The 22675-nt window shown below is 44.3% G+C and overlaps 1 protein-coding gene across 1 annotated transcript in view; it reads right to left on the bottom strand.

The window, feature by feature from the left end:
• Positions 1-5071: 5071 nt before the first annotated feature.
• LOC139365186 (centrosomal protein of 112 kDa-like) overlaps positions 5072-22675 on the bottom strand; it is a 158661-nt gene continuing 141057 nt past the window's right edge. Inside the window, exons 16-19 of the mRNA XM_071102639.1 lie at positions 22041-22130; positions 10191-10292; positions 6367-6431; positions 5072-5889 (exon numbers count right to left, since the gene is read on the bottom strand). Coding sequence (XP_070958740.1) covers positions 5886-5889; positions 6367-6431; positions 10191-10292; positions 22041-22130 — 261 coding nt within the window. The 3' untranslated portion in view covers positions 5072-5885. The remainder of the gene's footprint in view (positions 5890-6366; positions 6432-10190; positions 10293-22040; positions 22131-22675) is intronic.

Below are 22675 nucleotides of genomic sequence, written 5' to 3'. Positions count from 1 at the left end.
AGGGTAAGACAATGGGTCAGACAGTGTTCTAGACAGAGAAAGGGAGGAGGGAGGAAGAGAGAGATGGAGACAGACAGATATCGGTACAGAGAAAGAAAAGAGAAAGAGAGAGAGATAGAGGTACAGAGAGGGAGAAAGAGAGATACAGAGAAAAATAAAAGAGCGAGAAAGAGAGAGAGACAGAGAGAAAGACAGATCTCTACAAGCGTATGTGACTGATAATCAGACATCTCAACCCAAGACTTGACTGGAATCAGACCTTTCTGTTCAGGTCTGGCTTGGGTGAAGTTGAGTTGAACAGGGTGGAGTAGAGAGGAACTATACTAACGCCCTGCACAGCGTTCTGTTCTGGGCCTCACTTCAACTTATACTATCAGCACTGACAAAACTCCATCCTGCAATCACACAAATTCACTCAGACAGACACCACAGCTAGCTGCTATCTATCCCAGTGTCTAACAGCCATCCCCGGCCTCGTGTGTGTGTGTGTGGGCCTCTCAGGTGGCTACCGTATCAGCATTACTGCAACTCAGGGACAACTCAGGAGTTGAGTGATGGCCTGGAAAAAACTAGCAACACTGTTTGCCGTCAACATCAGCGATCATCGCCATATCAACCTCTAGAACCTCTAGGAGTAGAGGAAAAACATGACGGGAAACAGAATAAATAAATAGTGAGGAGACACTGCTGTGTGTGTGTGTGTGTGAGGAGATGCTGTAGTGATAAACAGGGTTATTTATGCAGGCAGTTTGTGCAGAGCGGAGCAGCCAAACACAGGTCTCTCGGGGACTAAGTCAGAAAACAACTCTATAAAAAGATCCACTGACTTTACTAGCGTGTTCACACACACACACACACACACACACACACACACACACACACACAGTCAATCAGAGACAGTAGGCTTCCACACATCACCATGCATAACCCACAAACTATACTATCAGGACAGCAAGACAACTCAACCTCAAATCACCTTGCAATTCCCTAAACAGTACCCCTATGACCTTTCTGCATCACAGAGACCATATCCCAAAACAAAAATCACTCAAGACACTTGTGCTTCATGGATTTGGAACTAACAAATCCCCAGCACACACTTTCTTTGGGATTGCCTGGGTGTGCTTCGGTTCTGTGCCACCAGGCGGAGGGATACAGAACTCTGGGACAGTGGAACATCCGTCTCCCTTTTATGATGTCACAGTGTCGGCACTCTGTCTCTGATGGGGAGATAACACAGAGAGGAGGGAGGAGAGGAGGAAGACCTTTGATCTATGCAGTTGGGTTGGCTGTGTGGAAGAAGTGTCATAAAGGTACTCTCAGTTCTTTTATGTGCAGACAGATATAAAGGAGTACATTCTTGGCATCTCAACAGTCTGAAGTGACTTGTTGGAACACAGTATGACATAAGATAATATGGTGGAATGTCTATCAGGAATTTGACACCTGTCTAGTCCATTCACATCAATGTAGATGAAAGTTACTTTAGACTATTGAGATGCATCCTAAATGTAAATGAGCGAATCTGGGGTCACTTCCTCCTCTGACCTTTAGCACCAATGCTCCAGCCTGGGCCTCATGCGAAGCCTGAGTTATTTTTTATTTAACCTTTATTTAACTAGGCAAGTCAGTTAAGAACAAATTCTTATTTACAATGACGGCCTTCCCCGGCCAAACCCTAACCCGGACAATGCTGGGCCAATTGTACGGCGCCCTATGGGATTCCCAATCTCGGCTGGTTGTGGTACAACCTGGAATCAAACCAGGGTCTGTAGTGATGAACACACACACACCCTAAAGCTGAGCTCATTCAGACAACCTACAGTGCCTTGCGAAAGTATTCGGCCCCCTTGAACTTTGCGACCTTTTGCCACATTTCAGGCTTCAAACATAAAGATATAAAACTGTATTTTTTTTGTGAAGAATCAACAACAAGTGGGACACAATCATGAAGTGGAACGACATTTATTGGATATTTCAAACTTTTTTAACAAATCAAAAACTGAAAAATTGGGCGTGCAAAATTATTCAGCCCCCTTAAGTTAATACTTTGTAGCGCCACCTTTTGCTGCGATTACAGCTGTAAGTCGCCTGGGGTATGTCTCTATCAGTTTTGCACATCGAGAGACTGAAATTTTTTTCCCTTGCAAAACAGCTCGAGCACCTTCTTCCACATGTTTGGTGTGTCTCCCAGGTGGCTTGTGGCAAACTTTAAACAACACTTTTTATGGATATCTTTAAGAAATGGCTTTCTTCTTGCCACTCTTCCATAAAGGCCAGATCTGTGCAATATACGACTGATTGTTGTCCTATGGACAGAGTCTCCCACCTCAGCTGTAGATCTCTGCAGTTCATCCAGAGTGATCATGGGCCTCTTGGCTGCATCTCTGATCAGTCTTCTCCTTGTATGAGCTGAAAGTTTAGAGGGACGGCCAGGTCTTGGTAGATTTGCAGTGGTCTGATACTCCTTCCATTTCAATATTATCGCTTGCACAGTGCTCCTTGGGATGTTTAAAGCTTGGGAAATCTTTTTGTATCCAAATCCGGCTTTAAACTTCTTCACAACAGTATCTCGGACCTGCCTGGTGTGTTCCTTGTTCTTCATGATGCTCTCTGCGCTTTTGACGGACCTCTGAGACTATCACAGTGCAGGTGCATTTATACGGAGACTTGATTATACACAGGTGGATTGTATTTATCATCATTAGTCATTTAGGTCAACATTGGATCATTCAGAGATCCTCACTGAACTTCTGGAGAGAGTTTGCTGCACTGTAAGTAAAGGGGCTGAATAATTTTGCACGCCCAATTTTTCCGTTTTTGATTTGTTAAAAAAGTTTGAAATATCCAATAAATGTCGTTCCACTTCATGATTGTGTCCCACTTGTTGTTGATTCTTCACAAAAAAATACAGTTTTATATCTTTATGTTTGAAGCCTGAAATGTGGCAAAAGGTCGCAAAGTTCAAGGGGGCCGAATACTTTCGCAAGGCACTGTAAATACACACATTCACATCCAAAACCATTGACTCCATTCTTCCCAAACACACCCCTAATCTCCAACCACCCACCAACCCCAGCTTCTCTGCTAGCACATCTCATTGAGAAGGGTCACACATGTTCTCTTAGGACAGTGGTTCCCAACCTTTTCTTACTGTACACCAACTGAATTTACTCTGCCCGGAGCACCCCTGAAGTACCCCTCATGTGCATTTTACCAAGAAGCCAATGGTTGAATGAGTCTTCTCAAGTACCCCCTGTGGATAGGCCAAGTACTCCCAGGGGTCCTAGTACTGTCTTAGGATGCAACTGTGGTGGAATGAGAGTCCTCCGTGCTCCCCTTCCACAAACAACAGACTCTACAAAGGCTTGGTGCCCAAACACTAAATTCCTGTTCCTGTCGGTGTGAAAGTCTCTCTCTCTCTGCCCAGGCAGCAGAATCAGCACATAAAATAAATACGGAGTGGTGTAGTGTTACGCTTGGAAACCGTAGAGCAGGTCACGGACAATGGGAATTTGAGGAAGTGCGCAACAGCACGCGTACAACAAAAGCAATTCCAATGCTAATGGGGACGCAGGGCTCGTTTGAAATGAAATCTGCTGTTTTGGAACATAATAATAATGCCTCAAACCTAACCCGTCTTCTTCCAGGAAATGAGGATTCCCTTGAACCGGCCAGCATTGAAACCCATGCATTCCTCCTTGTCCAGCATAATACGATACGTAATAAGAGTGGTAAACTATACAGGCCTCTCCCTAAACACACAAACGTTATCATCCTTACCAGCCTCGCTCTGCAGGCATCTGAGACTTGGCCTGGAATTCAATCAAACCCGCTATGCAGTAGCAATGTTTATGCTGTGTCTGTTCACAAAATATTGCTCTTGCACAGTCCTTATTCTTACATCTTGAAGCATCTACTTGTGACGGGAGTTTGAAAAAGTAGTAATAGTACTAGTTGTTTTCATGTCATTCAAAACCATTGTGCTATTATATTTGACCAGGGGGGACTGCTTAAATACAGCAATGCCACAAACGGCTGCCATTTAATGGACAGGAACGTCTGAGGTCATCATGGGTTTCCAGTGGAGACAATGGTATAAGCCAGAGTCATTCAGAACCATACTAAACTACTGTTCTGTTTGGCTGGATGTTCCACCATTACTACCAGAGGTCTCTATCTGCACCAACCACAAACCCCCAATACAACAGAACTACTGTTCAGAATAGAAAATGGCTGCCACGCTCCAATGGGAGCAATGAAGATTTAAGGTCTCTAGCTTGGTCGTAAAGAGTAGATCTCAATTCGTTGCAAGCTGAGGTTGTGTGTCAACTCAAAAATAATACAATATTTTTATTACATATGGGATCAAAACACTGTTAAGATGAGAAATGATGTGTTCATTGACAATCAAACAAATTAATATGATGAAAAAATGACTTTAATAAAACAATGCATTCGGTATGTACATTCAGTATGTCTCATGGAATCACAAAAAACAACATACACTACATGGCCAAAAGTACGTGGACACCTGCTCGTCGAACATCTCATTCCAAAATCATGGGAATTAATATGGAGTTGGTCCTCCCTTTGCTGCTACCACAGCCTCTAGTCTTCTGGTAAGGCTTCCCACTCGATGTTGGAACATTGCTGCGGGGACTTCCTTCCACTCAGCCACAAGAGCATTAGTGAGGTCGGGCACTGATGTTGGGTGATTTGCAGTCGGCTTTCCAATTAATCCCAAAGGGGTTTGATGTGGTTGAGGTCAGGGCTCTGTGCAGGTCAGTCAAGTTCTTCCATATCGATCTCAACAAACCATTTCTGTATGGACCTCGCTTTGTGCACGGGGCATTGTCATGCTGAAACAGGAAAGGGCCTTCCCCAAACTGTTGCTACAAAGTTGGAATCACAGAATCGTCTAGAATGTGATTGTATGCTGTAGTATTAAGATTTCCCTTCACTGGAACTAACGATCCTGAACCATGAAAAACAGCCCCAGGCCATTATTCCTCCTCCACCAAACTTTACAGTTGGCACTATGCATTGGGGACACACCCACTATGCAACCGCCACACCCAATTCGTCCGTCGGACTGCAAGACGGTGACGCGTGATTCATCACTCCAGAGAACGCATTTCCACTGTTCCAGAGTCCAATGGCGGCGAGCTTTACACCACTCCAGCCGACGCTTGGCATTGCGCATGGTGATCTTGTATGTGGCTGCTCGACCATGGAAATCCATTTCATGAAGCTCCCAACGAACATGCAACGCACTTCAGCAATCGGCGGTCCCATTCTGGGAGCTTGTGTGGCCTACCACTTTGTGGCTGAGCAGTTGTTGCGCCTAGATTTTTCCACTTCACAATAACATCACTTACAGTTGACCAGGGCAGCTCTAACAGGGCAGAAATTTGACAAACTGAATTGTTGAACGTCACTGAGCTCTTTAGTAAGGCCATTCTAGTGTCAATGTCTCTCTATGGAGATTGCATGGCTGTGTGCTAGATTTGAAACACCTGCCAGCAACGGGTGAGGCTGAAATAGCAGAATCCACTCATTTAAATGGGTGTCCACATAACTTTGTATTTATAGTGTATGTATGGATAGTACGCACATTAAACATCCACAAAAAGTTATGAAAAATTATTGATTTCTAACTGGGAATGTGAAAAAAAATCTGACAGTGAATAAATATGTACAAATCCATAGTGGTTAAAAACAGTGTGGGTGTGGCCAACATAACTGGCACAACTGATTGGTGCACCCATGGCATGACAGATGTGTGATGCCTGGTAACTGTGGCGATGATTCTCACATCTGATAGACTGTCTTATTCTTCATGTCCGGATAATGGGTGTGGCCAAGGGAAGAACAGTCCATGGTTACCTAGATTGGGTGAGGGGAGGGGTTTAGGACAGGAGAGAAAAGGGAGGGTTGTTTAAGCACATGTCATGTTTCATGAATTTCACATCTCTCAACAGTCTATTATATTACTCAAAGAGGATAGAGAAGATTCAGTTTTGACTACCTGCCCGGGACTACAGATGGAAAATCTGGCACATTTACAGAAATATTGATTGATGTGCATTGTCCCTGTCAAATCAATGTAGTAAATGAAATGACTGAGTTGGGTTTGGGTGGTGTAATTTGAGTGACTTCGACGCCTCCTATGTTCACCCAGATAGATCACAGCATTGTCCCAGGTGGCAGCAGCAGACTATTTGAATGGCCACTCTCATCACAGGGTATGTATAGATGCTTTCCATAAACACATCCAGTGTCTCTGACAGCATGATGGATGGACGAGACATCAAAGGCTTCCACCGCCAGGCCTCGATCACAGTCACGTTACAGGACATTTACCTCCTGCTGTGACAGGCATCCAGGTCCTCCTGTAACACAGAAGCTCTCTTCTGGAGGAAGTTCACCTGCAGCCAACACAGAGTAAGGGGTCAACACACACAGTAGGGGGTCAGGGGTCAATGCACAGTAGGGGCTCAGTAAGAGGGTATAGGAGTAGAGTGATAGAGAAGGGGTTGAGATAGAAAAGGGTTAAGGCAATAGGGGGCAAGCATTGGAGAGTAGGGGGGAGTAGGGGTTGAAGGGAGCAATTCATAGGGGAGTAGGGGGCTAGGGAGTAATTCATAGGGGAGTAGGGGGCTAGGGAGTAATTCATAGGGGAGTAGGGGGCTAGGGAGTAATTCATAGGGGAGTAGGGGGCTAGGGAGTAATTCATACGGGAGTAGGGGACTAGGGAGTAATTCATAGGGGAGTAGGGGACTAGGGAGTAATTCATAGGGGAGTAGGGGGCTAGGGAGTAATTCATAGGGGAGTAGGGGCTAGGGAGTAATTCATAAGGCAGTAGGGGGGCTAGGGAGTAATTCATAGGGGAGTAGGGGGCTAGGGAGTAATTCATAGGGGAGTAGGGGGCTAGGGAGTAATTCATATGGGAGTAGGGGGCTAGGGAGTAATTCATAGGGGAGTAGGGGGCTAGGGAGTAATTCATAGGGGAGTAGGTGGCTAGGGAGTAATTCATAGGGGAGTAGGGGGCTAGGGAGTAATTCATACGGGGGTAGGGGGCTAGGGAGTAATTCATAGGGGAGTAGGGGGCTAGGGAGTAATTCATAGTGGAGTAGGGGGCTAGGGAGTAATTCATAGGGGAGTAGGGAGTAATTCATAGGGGGCTAGGGGGTAATTCACAAAAGAGTAGGGGGCTAGGGAGTAATTCATACCGGGGAAGGGGGCTAGGAAATAATTCATACGGGAGTAGGGGCTAGGGAGTAAGACGACTGAGTGAGATTATAGGTGAGAGGTTAGGATTTTGATACAGTAGTGAAACCATGAGAATCCAAGACATGGGGTCAGTAAAGCTAGTCCACTAGTACTTTACGGGGACAGTGAAAGAGTTAACTTCCAAAGGGTTAGATGAGGCAGTATCAGGCCTTAACTACATACAGTGAAAGAGTTAACTTCCAAAGGGTTAGATGAGGCAGTATCAGGCCTTAACCACATAACTATAGAAAGTCTAAAGCCCCTTCAACTTTTTCACATTTTGTTTGTCAGTGCCTCAGTTTCATGCATTTTTACAAATATTTCTACACGCCAATTTCTCACTTAAGGACATTTTTTTTTATCGTGAAAAAAGTATTTATTAAAAATACAAAACTTAAATATCATAATTGGACATGTCTCCACCCCCCTGAGTTAATACTTGGTGGAAGCACCTTAGGCAGCAATTACAGCAGTCTGTTGGGATAGGTCTCAACCAGGTCTCAACCAACTTTGCACACCTAGATTTGGCAATATTTGACCATTCTTCTTTATAAAACTAGTCAAGCTCTGTCAAGCTCCTTTGGGAGCATAGATGGACAACAATCTTCAATCTTACATTTTTAATAAAATGTAGGTGGGGGCTCTGACTGGGCCACTCAAGGACATTTACCTTTTTATACCTTAATCACTCCACCGTAGCTTTGGCTGTGTGCTTCAGGTCGTTGTCATGCTGAAAAGGGGAACTTCCGTCCCAGTTTTAGCTTTCTTACAGAGGGTAGCAGGATTTCCTCAAGGACTTTTCTGTACATTGCTTCATGCATTGCCCCTTCTATCCTGATAAGTGAGAAAAGTGAGGATCTCTCTGTACTTTGCTCTGTTCATCTTTCCCTTGATCCTGACTAGTCTCCCAGAACCTGCCACTGAAAAACCTCCCCCTAACATGATGCTACCACCAACATGCTTCACAGTAGGGACGGTGTTCTTTGGGTGATGGGTTTGCGGGTATGATGGGTATTGGGTTTGGCCAAACGTAACGCTTTGCATTTAGGCCAAAACGTTTTGCCACATGGCTACTTTGCCTACTTCAAAACCGGTGGGCTTTCTTGAATAATGGCTTCCATCTTGCCACCCTATATGGCAGATTTGTGGAGTGCTTGGGATATTGTTGTCACATACACACTTTGACCAGTCTTGGCCATAAAAGCCTGTAGCTCTTTCAAAGTTGCCATTGGACTCCTACTTGCTCGGTCATCCAGTTTGGAGCGACGGCCTGATTTAGGCAGGGTCTTGGTGGTGCCATATACCTTCTACTGTACTTCTTAATAATCGTCTTGACCGTGCTCCAAGGGATATTCAGGCCTTAGAATTTTTTTATACCCAGAACCTACAGGAACTGATCCACATGATCCTGAAATCATGTGAATCACTACAATTCAACACAGGTGGAGGCCAATTAAGTTGGTGTGTGATTTTGAAGGTGACTGGTTACACCTGAGCTAATTTAGGATTGCTATTAGAAAGCGGTGGAGACTTCTACAACCAAGATATTTCAGTTTTATTTTGTATCGATTTTCATTTTTTTTCACTTGGAAGTTGTGGGGTAGGATGTGTAGATCAATGGAGAAAAACAACGATTTGAATGCATTTTACTCCAGGCTATAAGGCAACAAAAGGTGAAAAGTTTGAAGGGGGCTTTAGACTTTCTATAGGCACTGTACATACTACTGTCTTCCACAACAAATGAAAACAAATAAAAATCCTTCTCTTTAGATCAAATGAAACAAAAAGGTTATAATATTTATTGATGTGTAACTACTGTACTGGAAGGCAATGGTACATTCCATTCTCTTGGATGGAAACCTCAGGAACAGATTTAGCGTTTCATTTGGAGAGGCGGAGCTGCTGCTTTCAGAGGAGTAACAGCACCAGTGTGCAAAAACGGAACTGCGGTCGGATGCCATGGAGTCACTCTTTCTTTCAGTAAAATAATGCGTCGTAATGTGCAAAACCCAAGACATCCTCAATGAAAAGGGAGGCCGTTCTGGTCGTGAATTACATCGTATAAACATATCCGATGGTAGAGGCTTGTGGTGGCAGGACTGGAAAGAGATCCAGCCGGAGCTATCCAAAGCAGCCAGGCGTTGGGGCCAGTTTGAGTTTAGAAATGCGGGCCCCCTCCAAATGTTGTTGTTGGTTGGTTAGTGGGGCCCCCCTCTCCCTCAGCCCGCTCCACCACAGCCCGACACAGAAAGGCCTATTGTTTACATTTGAAATTCCCGTCCCTCCCGCCGCCCACCACAGCTTTCTTGTCGAACAAGGCCCAGTTAAACTAATAGGAGACTGTCCGCGGCGGCTGGGCGGCAGTATTAATGTGGTTAAACGCGGGGTGTAATTGATAATAATAATTGTGTGTGATCTGATGGAGCCTAGAGAAAGAGAGGGAGCTTCAAAGTGGACCGGTCCAAAGCCATGTCTATGGGCTCTGGTGTCTGGTCTACACCACCATATGATATCCCCTCACCACGGCCAAGGAATCAAACAAACAATGCTGACACTCACATTGAGACTAAGTGTGGGTTCAGTCTGGGATGGTTTCTATCAGTATGTAGAGAGGGAGGAAAGCAGAAAAGAAAATGGCAGCAAAGGAAAACTGTTCATAGTTGGTATCTGAAGAAACACTGAAAAGGAAAGCAGGTCTATAAGGTGAGATGTATGGAGTGTATTGCCCAGATACAGGGACCTCGGTCTGTATTACTCCATATAGGTCAGGGGTCAACAACTCTAGGTCACTAACACATTAATCAACTAACCAAGATATTGATAGTTAGTTGATATGTGGATTAGTTGAATTTGGTGAGTTAGATATAGGCTGTGAGTGTCCTGTGTATAGTGTCCCATGCAGGACTTGTTCCTACCTGAGACTTGAGAGAGGAGATGGTGTCCTCCAGCTCCTGTCGCAGCTCAGCTGGCATCAGCCCTTTCATTTTCATCGCACACTCCTGAAGCACCACCGTCACCTGCAGGGAGAGGAACAGGAGGAGGAACAGGAAGAAAGCGAGGATGTGGTTCAATACACTTATTGTAAGTGGCTCTGGACAAGAGCTTCTATTAATTGACCAAAGAGTAATTATACACACATCGCCCCCTATTGGCTAATAAAAAGATCACGGCCACCATAGACCACATGTGGCCAACTCAGCGTAACCCTTAGGGTATGCAGTAGCTGCAGGTTTGTGTTCCAGCTCAGCACAAACACACCTAATTCAAATGAACTATTCACCATATTCATTTTAGAGACCATCATTATCTGAATCAGGTGTCTTAATAAATCTGGGCAGACATTTACTTCCGCCCTCCTGGACCAGAATTGACCACCCTTGACTTTTAGACCCAGGCCCAGCTGGGTTTGAAAGAACAGACAGAACACATCAAACACACCAGCCCTCCCTATGTCGGGCACAGAGAGGGCTGTCTGGAGCTAAATTACACTGGAGAAAACCATAGTCTGATTACAAAGTTTAAAACGTTTGGTTAGACATTCCTCCATGCCCACAAACACACACAGAGCATGTACTGAAGGTTCAGTAGGCAGACATGCTGTAATGACAAACTGAGAGGTTTCACCCCTCAGAGCCTGGTTCCTCTCTAGGTTTGGTCCTAGGTTCCTACCTTTCTAGGGAGTTTTTCCTAGCCACTGTGCTTCTACATCTGCATTGCTTGCTGTTTTAGGCTGAGTTTCTGTATAACCACTTTGTGACCTCTGCTGATGTAAAAGGAACTTATAAAGACATTTGATTGATTGATAACTAGGGAGAGCCCCAAACTATTCCTACTATTACATTTTTAGCATGCCGAAGTCCAGTTATTTCCTCTTTATTTTTCTGTAGATATTCAGAGAGAGAGAGAGAGAGAGAGAGAAGGCCAAGTATTAGAAAATTGGTTTTCCAAAAATAATTTTCCTGTTGTGGATTTAACTGATTGATCTGGTTTTCTGTAATGAATCTTTCAGGGGCACAATGAAAGGGATTTGGACGCACTTCAAAGGGGGAGAGTATAAATGATCCCAACACAGAACAGCTCTTTTTGTCTCAGCACAGTGTGCAGTAGATTAGGCCTTTGCCACTTAGCCCAAAATGTTCTCCCTCCCACCTCATTTAAAAGTGTCGGGCCAATAACATCATCAGGAGAAAAAGTCCATCAATTTTCTTTTGTTTCTTTCCTCCGTGAGAAAGGGAGCCATGGGTAATTTGAGAATGAACATTTTCAAACATATGCAAAAAAACATGTTTTACAGGCTGTAATTTGGGGTGCCAACAAGTAAAAAAAAAAAGTGTAGAACCCCTGAGAGGGAGGCAGTTATAACAAGATGGCACCCAGACAAAACACTCAAGACCAAAAAACACAGAACGAACAAACAACGGTTAAATTATCACTGTCCTCATAAGCCACATCCAATGTAAAAGTATTGGGATTCATTGCAAGCTTTCCATTCAAGTTCCCTGGCTGCATTCTTAATGCATATACAGTACTACAGTGCAGTATTTAAGTTACCACAGCAGTAAGGGATATACACACTTCAATCTAAATGACTAGCGCCCTCCCGACAACTCCCTCTCCGTTTTCCGTCCCATAGATCAGATTCAGGGTAACTAGAATTCACTGGGCTACACTGCAGGGTGGACTGGAGCCTCTACTCACAGGCTTGAGACTAATCAAAGTAGACAGGCCTTGAATGTTTAATTTAATAACTATGAGTACTAGAGAAGGGGGAGAAAGAGAGAGAGAGGATGAGAGAGAGGACGAGAGAAAGAGAGGACGAGAGAGAGAGGACGAGAGAGAGAAAGATTGAGAGAGAGATGGGACGAGAGAGAGAAAGATTGAGAGAGAGAGATGGGACGAGAGAGAGAAAGATTGAGAGAGAAAGAGAGGACGAGAGATGACGAGAGAGAGAGAGGACGAGAGAGAAAGATTGAGAGAGAGAGATGGGACGAGAGAGAGAAAGATTGAGAGGACGAGAGAGAGAGAGAGAGAGAGAGGACGAGAGAGAGATGATGAGAAAGAGAGGTAAAATGAAAAATAGAGAAAGAAAGCAAGAAAGGAAGAGGGGATAAGCGAAACAGATCTATATTGTATAATAGAGATGTCTACCTGGCCGCCAGCCTAATGACGTTTCAGCCAGCTGTATTAGATCATCATTAGCCTGGGCGTTGTACTGTAGGACAGACACAAAGAGCTCTAGATCACATTATAGAGGATATGCTCTGCAGCTGGAATGCTATGTTATGCGATGTAATGGCTGCAGGTGGACTTAGCCGAATAGCGCCCGTTAGTGGAACACTGCAGTGCTTAATTGTGTTGTCCCCTGTTAGGTAAGATGTGAGCTGTATGTACTGCCTGTTTGAAAAGAGAGTTCTCTAATACAAGTCTGATTCATATATATATATATATACAGTGCCTTGCGAAAGTATTCGGCCCCCTTGAACTTTGCGACCTTTTGCCACATTTCAGGCTTCAAACATAAAGATATAAAACTGTATTTTTTTGTGAAGAATCAACAACAAGTGGGACACAATCATGAAGTGGAACGACATTTATTGGATATTTCAAACTTTTTTAACAAATCAAAGCCAAGAGGCCCATGATCACTCTGGATGAACTGCAGAGATCTACAGCTGAGGTGGGAGACTCTGTCCATAGGACAACAATCAGTCGTATATTGCACAAATCTGGCCTTTATGGAAGAGTGGCAAGAAGAAAGTCATTTCTTAAAGATATCCATAAAAAGTGTTGTTTAAAGTTTGCCACAAGCCACCTGGGAGACACACCAAGCATGTGGAAGAAGGTGCTCTGGTCAGATGAAACCAAAATTGAACTTTTTGGCAACAATGCAAAACGTTATGTTTGGCGTAAAAGCAACACAGCTGAACACACCATCCCCACTGTCAAACATGGTGGTGGCAGCATCATGGTTTGGGCCTGCTTTTCTTCAGCAGGGACAGGGAAGATGGTTAAAATTGATGGGAAGATGGATGGAGCCAAATACAGGACCATTCTGGAAGAAAACCTGATGGAGTCTGCAAAAGATCTGAGACTGGGACGGAGATTTGTCTTCCAACAAGACAATGATCCAAAACATAAAGCAAAATCTACAATGGAATGGTTCAAAAATAAACATATCCAGGTGTTAGAATGGCCAAGTCAAAGTCCAGACCTGAATCCAATCGAGAATCTGTGGAAAGAACTGAAAACTGCTGTTCACAAATGCTCTCCATCCAACCTCACTGAGCTCGAGCTGTTTTGCAAGGAGGAATGGGAAAAAAATGTCAGTCTCTCGATGTGCAAAACTGATAGAGACATACCCCAAGCGACTTACAGCTGTAATCGCAGCAAAAGGTGGCGCTACAAAGTATTAACTTAAGGGGGCTGAATAATTTTATATATATATATTTCATAATACAGTTTCCTACTATGCTAAGCTGATCAAGGGGTCGAAAATGTAGATATTGCCAGATGTTCACTGCCCGAGGAACATGCCGTGGAAGCTTTATTGCTGGGTAAAGTGTCCATAAGCAGAGGTAATTAAACTGTTCTGTGTTCTTTTTCTCTCTTCACCTCTGCCTGTCTTGTTGTACATGCAACCTGTCTCACATGCATTAATTAAAAAACCCATAAGATGTCAGCTGCTAATTTTCAGATTTACACCACATAAACCATTTTCACTGGACTATCTGTTGCTGCCAAGTTCTGATTTCCCTGGGGGGTTGGCCTTGCAATAACCAAGTGGTGAGACACAGCCCTCTATATTTAAATGTTTCAGGTACACTCCGATAGGTGTCTGCGTCACATACAGTATCTTCTATTGACATTATCTTCTATTGTTTGTCCTCATGTGTCTGTTTTTCAGCATAAAGTACTCTGTAGTCACTTAGTGTGGACACCAGGTGAGACCACACACACAATAACCATCTCTCTTCTTCACTTCATCTCTCTCCCCCTTCTCCCTAAATGCTCTAGATTATATCAGCTGCTTTGGTGAACCCCTCCCGCATCTGAACTGGCTGACACAGAGGGCACAGCATGGTCATAGGCAAGAGGTCACTTGGTCGGGACAACAGGAAGTATTATTAAAGAGATGCTTACATTGAAATACAGACAGATGTAGTAGTCCCAGAGTTAATGATCCAAGGTCAGTTTTGAATTTCACCTCCTGATGATTATGATGACTGACCGTGTTAGAACAAAAGAAAAACAGGGCTTAATCATGCACTCTCTCTATCCATCTGTCTCTCATCTGCAGGTATGTTTTGATGTGAGAGAGGAAGCCAGTCCCGTCATAGTCAATTATCATAATTACAATAAATGTATTATGTATTCATAACACCTGGATAATGAACTTCTTTCAATAAAGCGTTTCACATTCTCCACTGGTTGAAATTATGCATCTCCTTGAAATACTATCCTGGTTCCTCAGATTAATGCAGATGAAGGGAGTTAGATATGCATAGTTTTTTTCTGTATATATGAATTACAAATCAATCATGTTTCTAGTCATTTGCATAGTTAACCTTTTGCGTGTAGGGGGCAGTATTTTCGTTTTTGGCTAAAGAACGTACCCATTTGAAATGGCCTATTTCTCAGCCCCAGAAACTAGAATATACATATAATTGTCAGATTAGGATAGAAAACACTCTAACGTTTTCAAAACTGTAAAAATATTGTCTGTGAGTATGACAGAACTGATATTGCAGGCGAAAACCTGAGGAAAATCCAATCAGGAAGTGCCTCTTATTTTGAAATCTCTCTGTTCCTATGCATGCCTATCCTCCATTTAAAGGGATATCAACCAGATTCCTTTTTCTATGGCTTCCCTAAGGTGTCAGTCTTTAGACATAGTTTCAGGCTTTTATTTTGAAAAAATTAGCGTGAAAGATCACATTGCGTAATTGGATAGGTTGGGGCTCTCAGAGTGAGTTTTGCGCTATAGAGTAGAGCGGCCATTGTTTCTCCTGGTGTTATTGAAAAACCTACACACCCGGTTGATATATTATCTAATATATATTTTAAAAACAACCTGAGGATTGATTATAAAAAACATTTGACATGTTTCTGTGGACATTATGGATATTATTTGGAATTTCCGTCTGCGTTGTCGTGACCGCTCTTTCCTGTGGATTTCTGAACATAACGCGAAAAACAAACAGAGGTATTTTGGGTATAAAAATAATCTTTATGGAACAAAAGGAACATTTGTTGTGTAACTGGGAGTCTCGTGAGTGAAAACATCCGAAGGTCATCAAAGGTAAACGTTTTACCAAACGTTTTACACAGATCGGCTACACATCCATAGGCATTCAGTTATTTTTATCCTCCACTACATAAAAAGCAAGTACATAAATAAACCCTTTTTCAGGACCCTGTATTTCTAAGACAATTCGTACAAATCTAAATAACTTCACAGATCTTCATTGTAAAGGCTTTAACTTGTTGAGTGTAGGGGGCAGTATTTTCATGTTTGGCTGAAAAACGTACCCAATTTAAACTGCCTATTTCTCAGGCCCAGAATCTAGAATATGCATATAATTGTCAGATTAGGATAGAAAACACTCTAAAGTTACCAAAACTGTCAAAATATTGTCTGAGTATAACAGAACTGATATTGCAGGCGAAAACCTGAGAAAAATCCAACAAGGAAGTGCTGTTTTTCTTGAAAGCTCTCTGTTCCATTGGATGACTTGCCTCCATTTAAAGGGATATCAACCAGATTCATTTTCCTATGGCTTCCTCAAGGTGTGAACAGTCTTTATACATAGTTTCAGGCTTTTATTTTGAAAAATGAGCGAGAAAGAACCCATCGCGTTAGTGGATGGCAGGGTGCCAGCAGAGTTTTTCATGCGCTACAGCTTGGAACAGCCATTTTCTCTCTCTCTTCCTATTGAAGAAGCTACATTCCGGTTGACATATTATCGATTATATTATTATATTATATTATATAAAACACGTTTGACATGTTTCTACAAATTTTTATTTTGGATATAAAAATAATCTTTATGGAACAAAAGGAACATTTATTGTGTAACTGGGAGTCTCGTGAGTGCAAACATCCGAATATCATCAAAGGTAAACGATTTCATTTATTGCTTTTCTGACTTTCGTGACCAATCTACTTGGCTGCTAGCTGTTTGTAATATTTTGTCTATTGAGAGAGATGTTCTTACATAAACGCTTGGTATGCCTTCGCTGAAAAGCTTTATTGAAATCTGACACCCCAGGTGGATTAACAACAAGCTAAGCTGTGCTTTGCTATATCGCACTTGTGATTTCATGAAAATTAAATATTTTTTGTAATTTAATTTGAATTTGGCGCTCTGCAATTCAGCGGATGTTGATAAAAATGATCCTGGTAACGGGATGGGTGCGTCAAGAAGTTAAACACTGTTTTCCATGCTTGTTCAATGAACCATAAACAATTAATGAACATGCACCTGTGGAACGGTCGTTAAGACACTAACGACTTACAGACGGTAGGCATTTAAGGTCAGTTATGAACACTTAGGACACTAAAGAGGCCTTTCTATTGACTCTGAAAAACACCAAAAGAAAGATGCCCATGGTCCCTGCTCATCTGTGTGAACGTGCCTTGGGCATGCTGCAGGTAGGCATGAGGACTGCAGATGTGGCCAGGGAAATAAATTGCAATGTCCGTACTGTGAGACGCCTAAGACAGCGCTACAGGTAGACAGGATGGGCAGGTGATCGTCCTCGCAGTGGCAGACCACGTGTAACAATACCTGCATAGAATAGGTACACCCGAACATCACACCTGCGGGACAGGTACAGGATGGCAACAACAACTGCCCGAGTTACACCAGGAATGCACAATACTTCAATCAGTGCTCAGACTGTCCGCAATAGGCTGAGAGAGGCTGGACTGAGGGCTTGTAGGCCTGTTGTAAAGCAGGTCCTCACCAGACATCACTGGCATTGCCTAACCCACCGTTGCTGGACCAGACATGATTGGCAAAAAGTGCCAATCTTCACTGATGAGTCGCTGTTTTGTCTCACCAGGGGTGATGGTTGGATTTGCGTTTATCGTCGAAGGAATGAGTGTTACACCGAGGCCTGTACTCTGGAGCGGGATCGATTTGGAGGTGGAGGGTCCGTCATAGTCGGGGGCGGTGTGTCACAGCATCATTGGACTGAGCTTGTTGTCATTGCAGGCAATCTCAACGCTGTGCGTTCGAGGGAAGACATCCTCCTCCCTCATGTGGTTCCCTTCCTACAGGCTCATCCTGACATGACCCTCCAGCATGACAATGCCACCAGCCATACTGCTCGTTCTGTGCGTGAATCCCTGCAAGCCAGGAATGTCAGTGTTCTGCCATGGCCAGCGAAGAGCCCAAATCTCAATCCCATTGACCACGTCTGGGACCTGTTGGATCAGAGGGCTAGGGCCATTTCCCCCAGAAATGTCTGGGAACTTGCAGGGGCCTTGGTGGAAGAGTGGGGTAACAAGAACTGGCTAATCTGGTGCAGTCCATGAGGAGGAGATGCACTGGAGTACTTAATGCAGCTGGTGGCCACACCAGATACTGACTGTTACTTTTGATTTTGACCCCCCTTTGTTCAGGGACACATTATTCCATTTCTGTTAGTCACATGTCTGTGGAACTTGTTCAGTTTATGTCTCAGTTGTTGAACCTTATGTTCATACAAATATTTACACATGTTAAGTGTGCTGAAAATAAACGCAGATGAAAGTGAGATGTCGTTTCGTTTAGTTAGCTAGCTATGTTACTTCAGCTGCATTGCAAGGCAAGCTTACACAATTGTATATTCAATTTGCAGTAAATGCTTTAGCTAGCTAGATTCTTTATATCCACTGTTTCACAAGACGACAGACTGGTTTGCTGGTTTTCTCAGGAGTCCCTAAAACATTAAACAACACAAATGACAAATTAATTCTCCTGTCACAACACTAGCTAGCTTGCTGGCTAATGTTAGCCAGTCAAATAACTTGCTAAATAGCGATTTTCGTAAATTAACTTTATGACAAAAATATGCACAAACGTTTGTCTCTACATTAACTAACATATTCCTCTCAATTGTACATGTTTTGCTTGACTCGTTATGACAACTTACATTTGGATCCACCGTAATGTTTTGTCAGCCATCTTTGTTGAAGAAAGCCCCAGGGACGGGTGGCTTACGTCAAATTCGTCATTGGAACCACTCGATATGATTGGTCATATAAAAACCTTGGGACCCAAATGCATAATGAATGCTCTAACTCACCCTTGCGGTGGCCTGGAGAAATGAAGCCATGACGCTGGGTACCTCTAAATCCCGCAGTGTAAGCTCACAACTTTTAAAGGAACCACTGTAGGCCTGAGGATGGGTAGATATATACACAGCCCATCTACACTGATCTATAAACAACTGGGGAGTGCCTTGGAGACAAAGCTTTAGTGATCATAAGGCTAATTAATGTATGTCTCACCAAGGCAATTGGGTGTCCTGGTTTACTGGGCAATGTGCGGGGGTGGAGAGAGGCAGAGCAGCCATTTTCTATGGCAGCACCTTTGTTGTGGCTAATACACGCTAGCTATGCTAACCCAGACGTAGATACTACACTACAGTAGGTCAGGCAAAGGACCTAGTGAACTATTTTCAGCTGTGTATATATTCAACACATATGGATAGAATAGAAGTCAATGACATCAGTCAGAACCAGGTCAATTCCATTTCAACTGCAAAATTTGGTGGGATCTGGGATGGTAAGCAGTCTGGGGCTCAGGGTGGTGAGAGCAGGTGAGCGATAGTGAATTGAAATTCACTGAATCTCCCGAGTTGACTGAAGGATCACATCGAACACTCCAGCTGAATATGGAAGCCTTTTTCTGAGAGACATCACTCTTTCTTTCAGTTCTGTTTCTCACGGGCTGTCCTATAACTCATTTATAATATCGCTCCCTCGCTTCATCTCTCTCTTTCTGAATCCCTATCTGTACAGTAAAGGCCTGTTTAGTCTTTAGACAGGTGGATGGAGGGATGTGAGGAGAGGAGGCTTTTAAAGAGGCTCCTCGCCGATCACACAGATGTAAGGAACTTTTGAAGACAGTGGCTGATCAAACCTAGGCGCCAGGTTTTGGCCATTGACAGACTCAGGATGTAAAACAGTGCAACTGTTCTCCAAAGCATCCGTCAGAGAGAGAGAGTGAGAGGAACAATCTGACTTTCCACACAGAGACAACGGTTTCATCTCCACCCTCTTTTAAAAGGAAAATAGGAGTTTATTGTTGTTCCTGATGAAGCGTTAGATTCCATTTTGAAGCTCCTGAGAGAAGCAGAAGTCTTTTAACTTGTTCTCCTGCTATCCTCTTAAAATGACAACATTTCATCTATATATAGTCTTTAGATTGTGCTGGTGGTTTTGACTTTCCCCCAGCGCTTGATACTGTCTGTCACACACCAAGGTTTTTGACAGCTGCCAGACGAAAGAAACACGGTGTTGACACTTTGAACATTCAAATGAAGTTTGCCACGTAGCTTGAGTTATGCTAATGACGATGGGGGGGGGGGGGGGCAGATTGTGCTCGTTGTTGGAAGATTCTGGAGTGACAAAAACCTTGTCAGATACAAGGGGGTACATCAAAAACCACGCCGCTCACAAAGTTTGCGCCTCCACATCTCTCAGTTGCACTCTGAGAGTTCGTTGAGAAACGCTTTGAATTCAAAAACGCTTCGCTGCCTTGAAAAAAATAAAGAGCTTCACAGAGAAGTGACTAAAAAGAGAAAGAGCGATAAGAAAACAGATCTGTGTGAACTGTTACAATCCAGGATGGGTTAGTTACTAGTGCAGTGAGTTACACACATAACTGCACAACACCAGCGGCTGGTAAATAACCAGTGTACTTTTGATTGTCTTCAGACAGACTGAACCTCACCGTGAGGTGCAGCCGAGCCGCCATTTTACAGCGGGGAGTCCGAGAGGCCTCTGGAAGAGGCAGGCGGGAAACATCTGTGTGAAGTCTTGGGCAGAGAAGCTGTTTTAGTGTGTGAGATCAGATTACAAAGACATGTCTTGGCAGATACACTTGGGCAATATCACTGAGAGTTAGTGAGCTAGTAGGCCTCAGGTTTTATTAACACACACATCATTCGCACAGACACACACACAGACATGCAAAAACACACACATGAACACACACATGCAACACACCAGCCTCCGAGAGCCTCTCTCTCCTAGTAAGGAGGTATAGAGAACAGAGTCTCACTATCACTACACTGAGAGGGCCCATCTCCAGTCAGACACAGACCACCAGGTAAACACAGTCTCAGTGAAGCCCATAGGAAAGAGTTGACTTCAGACATAGTTATAGGCCTCCCAGACACAGATTGAGTTTGTTCCTAGACTAAACGCATGTTCAATGGAGAATCCTACACGCCTAACACACCTTTGACGATTTGCATAATGACAGTCTGTACAACCTTGGAAAAAGTTCACCTTGCAGAAGTTTAGGTTAAGCCCTGTCCTTTTAACTAGGTTGGATGAGAGGAAAAAGCATCTAGGACTGGGTCAACCCACCGGCTGGTGGCCCTACTACCCTAGCACCACTGACCCATTCTGGGGAGATTTATGTCCGTCCGACATGGAGCTGTTCCAGCAAAGTGTGTGTAAGGGTCACTGGGCGGCTCCCCAGGACCAAGAGTTGTCTCCATTGGTACATAGCAGCCTGGAGGTACACAGGCCCAGCCAGAGACAGAGAGACCACCAGCCAGCCTGCTACGTGGTGATTACTGCCTTTCTTCTCCGTGTGTGTCAAGGTCAAAGCAGACCTGTGATTACAGAGCTCACAGGGGCCATGGCTCCGGGGCTGGTGTGTGTCTGTGTGCGAGTGTGTGTGCAGTGGTTCAGGATTCCCTCTGAACATTCCTGCCCCATAGTGCTGGCTTTTGAAGCCGGATCTCGAGGAATTTGGAAAATCTCTGCCTCTGAACTAGGGGTTGGGAAGAATAGAGGGGAGAGAGAGGAAGAGAAGAGAGGGTGAAACTGAAGGTTGACGTAGGGGGTTGAGGTAGAGGGGTGAGGTAGAGGGTTTAAGTAGAGTGGATAAGGTACAAGGGTGAGGCTGAGGGGTGAGGTAGAGGGTTGTGGGTGAGACTGATGGGTAAGTCTTAGGGGTGAGGGGGTGAAGTTGAGGATTGCGGGGCGAGTCTTAGGGGTGAAGTTGAGGGGTGAGTCTGAGGGGGTGAAGTTGAGGGGTGAGTCTGCGGGGTGAGGGGGTGAAGTTGAGGGGTGAGTCTGAGGGGTGAGGGGGTGAAGTTGAGGGGTGAGTCTGAGAGGTGAGGGGGTGAAGTTGAGGGGTGAGTCTGAGGTTTGAGGGGGTGAAGTTGAGGGGCGAGTCTGAGGGGTGAGGGGGTGACGTTGAGGGGTGAGGGGGTGAAGATGAGGGGTGAGTCTGAGGGGTGAGGGGTGAAGATGAGGGGTGAGGGGGTGAAGTTGAGGTTTGAGTCTGAGGGGGTGAAGTTGAGGGGTGAGTCTGAGGGGTGAGGGGTGAGTCTGAGGGGTGAGGGGGTGAAGTTGAGGGGTGAAGTTGAGGGGTGAGGGGTGAGTCTGAGGGGTGAGGGGGTGAAGTTGAGGTTTGAGTCTGAGGGGGTGAAGTTGAGGGGTGAGTCTGAGGGGTGAGGGGTGAAGTTGAGGGGTGAGGGGGTGAGGGGGTGAAGTTAAGGGGTGAGGTTGAAGGTGAGAAGAGGGAATCTGTTACCTGCTCCTGGTTCTCTAACTCTTTGTTCAGGAGTTTCTTCTCGGAGGAGTGCAGCTGCCTCTGGAGATTCTCCATCTTCTCCTGCAGAACCTAGAGAGACAGAAAAGGGAGAGCACATTTGAACAAGGGATAATGGGAGAGAGAGAGATTGGAGAACAATATAGTGTAAAAAAGAGAGAAAGAGGACAGAGATAAATGACAAATGATAGAGAGCGAGAGATGAAAAAGAAAAAGAGGAGGGAGAGAAGGCAGAAAGAGAGATGTGACTCTCAGATTAACAGTGTATTAAAAGGCTAATGATAAAGTGGTGACAGTCATTATTGGAAAGCTGGGCTCATTACCCAGAGTCATTCACAAGGAGATAGAGAGAGAGGCACACAGGGAATTAACTACTGTTAACTGTCTGGGCTTTAAACATCACACACACGTCTCTTGTGAATACATTGTGGATCATTATATTGGTGCAGTTTCAGATATGAACACTGAACACTACACCTGCATTATGAGTGTAGGCTGGCTACCAGATACCTGAGATTCAAACAGTTTACCGGGGATTCTACCAGGGTACACAATGCCCTCCATGAATCTACCGCCAGTACTGCTGGGCAGGCATACAAAAACTACTGTATGGCATA

The sequence above is a fragment of the Oncorhynchus clarkii genome, chromosome 13, assembly GCF_045791955.1.
Source record: "Oncorhynchus clarkii lewisi isolate Uvic-CL-2024 chromosome 13, UVic_Ocla_1.0, whole genome shotgun sequence".
NCBI lineage: Eukaryota > Metazoa > Chordata > Actinopteri > Salmoniformes > Salmonidae > Oncorhynchus > Oncorhynchus clarkii.
Note: the sequence above shows the minus strand (reverse complement) of the source record. Positions and strands in the feature narration are given on the sequence as shown.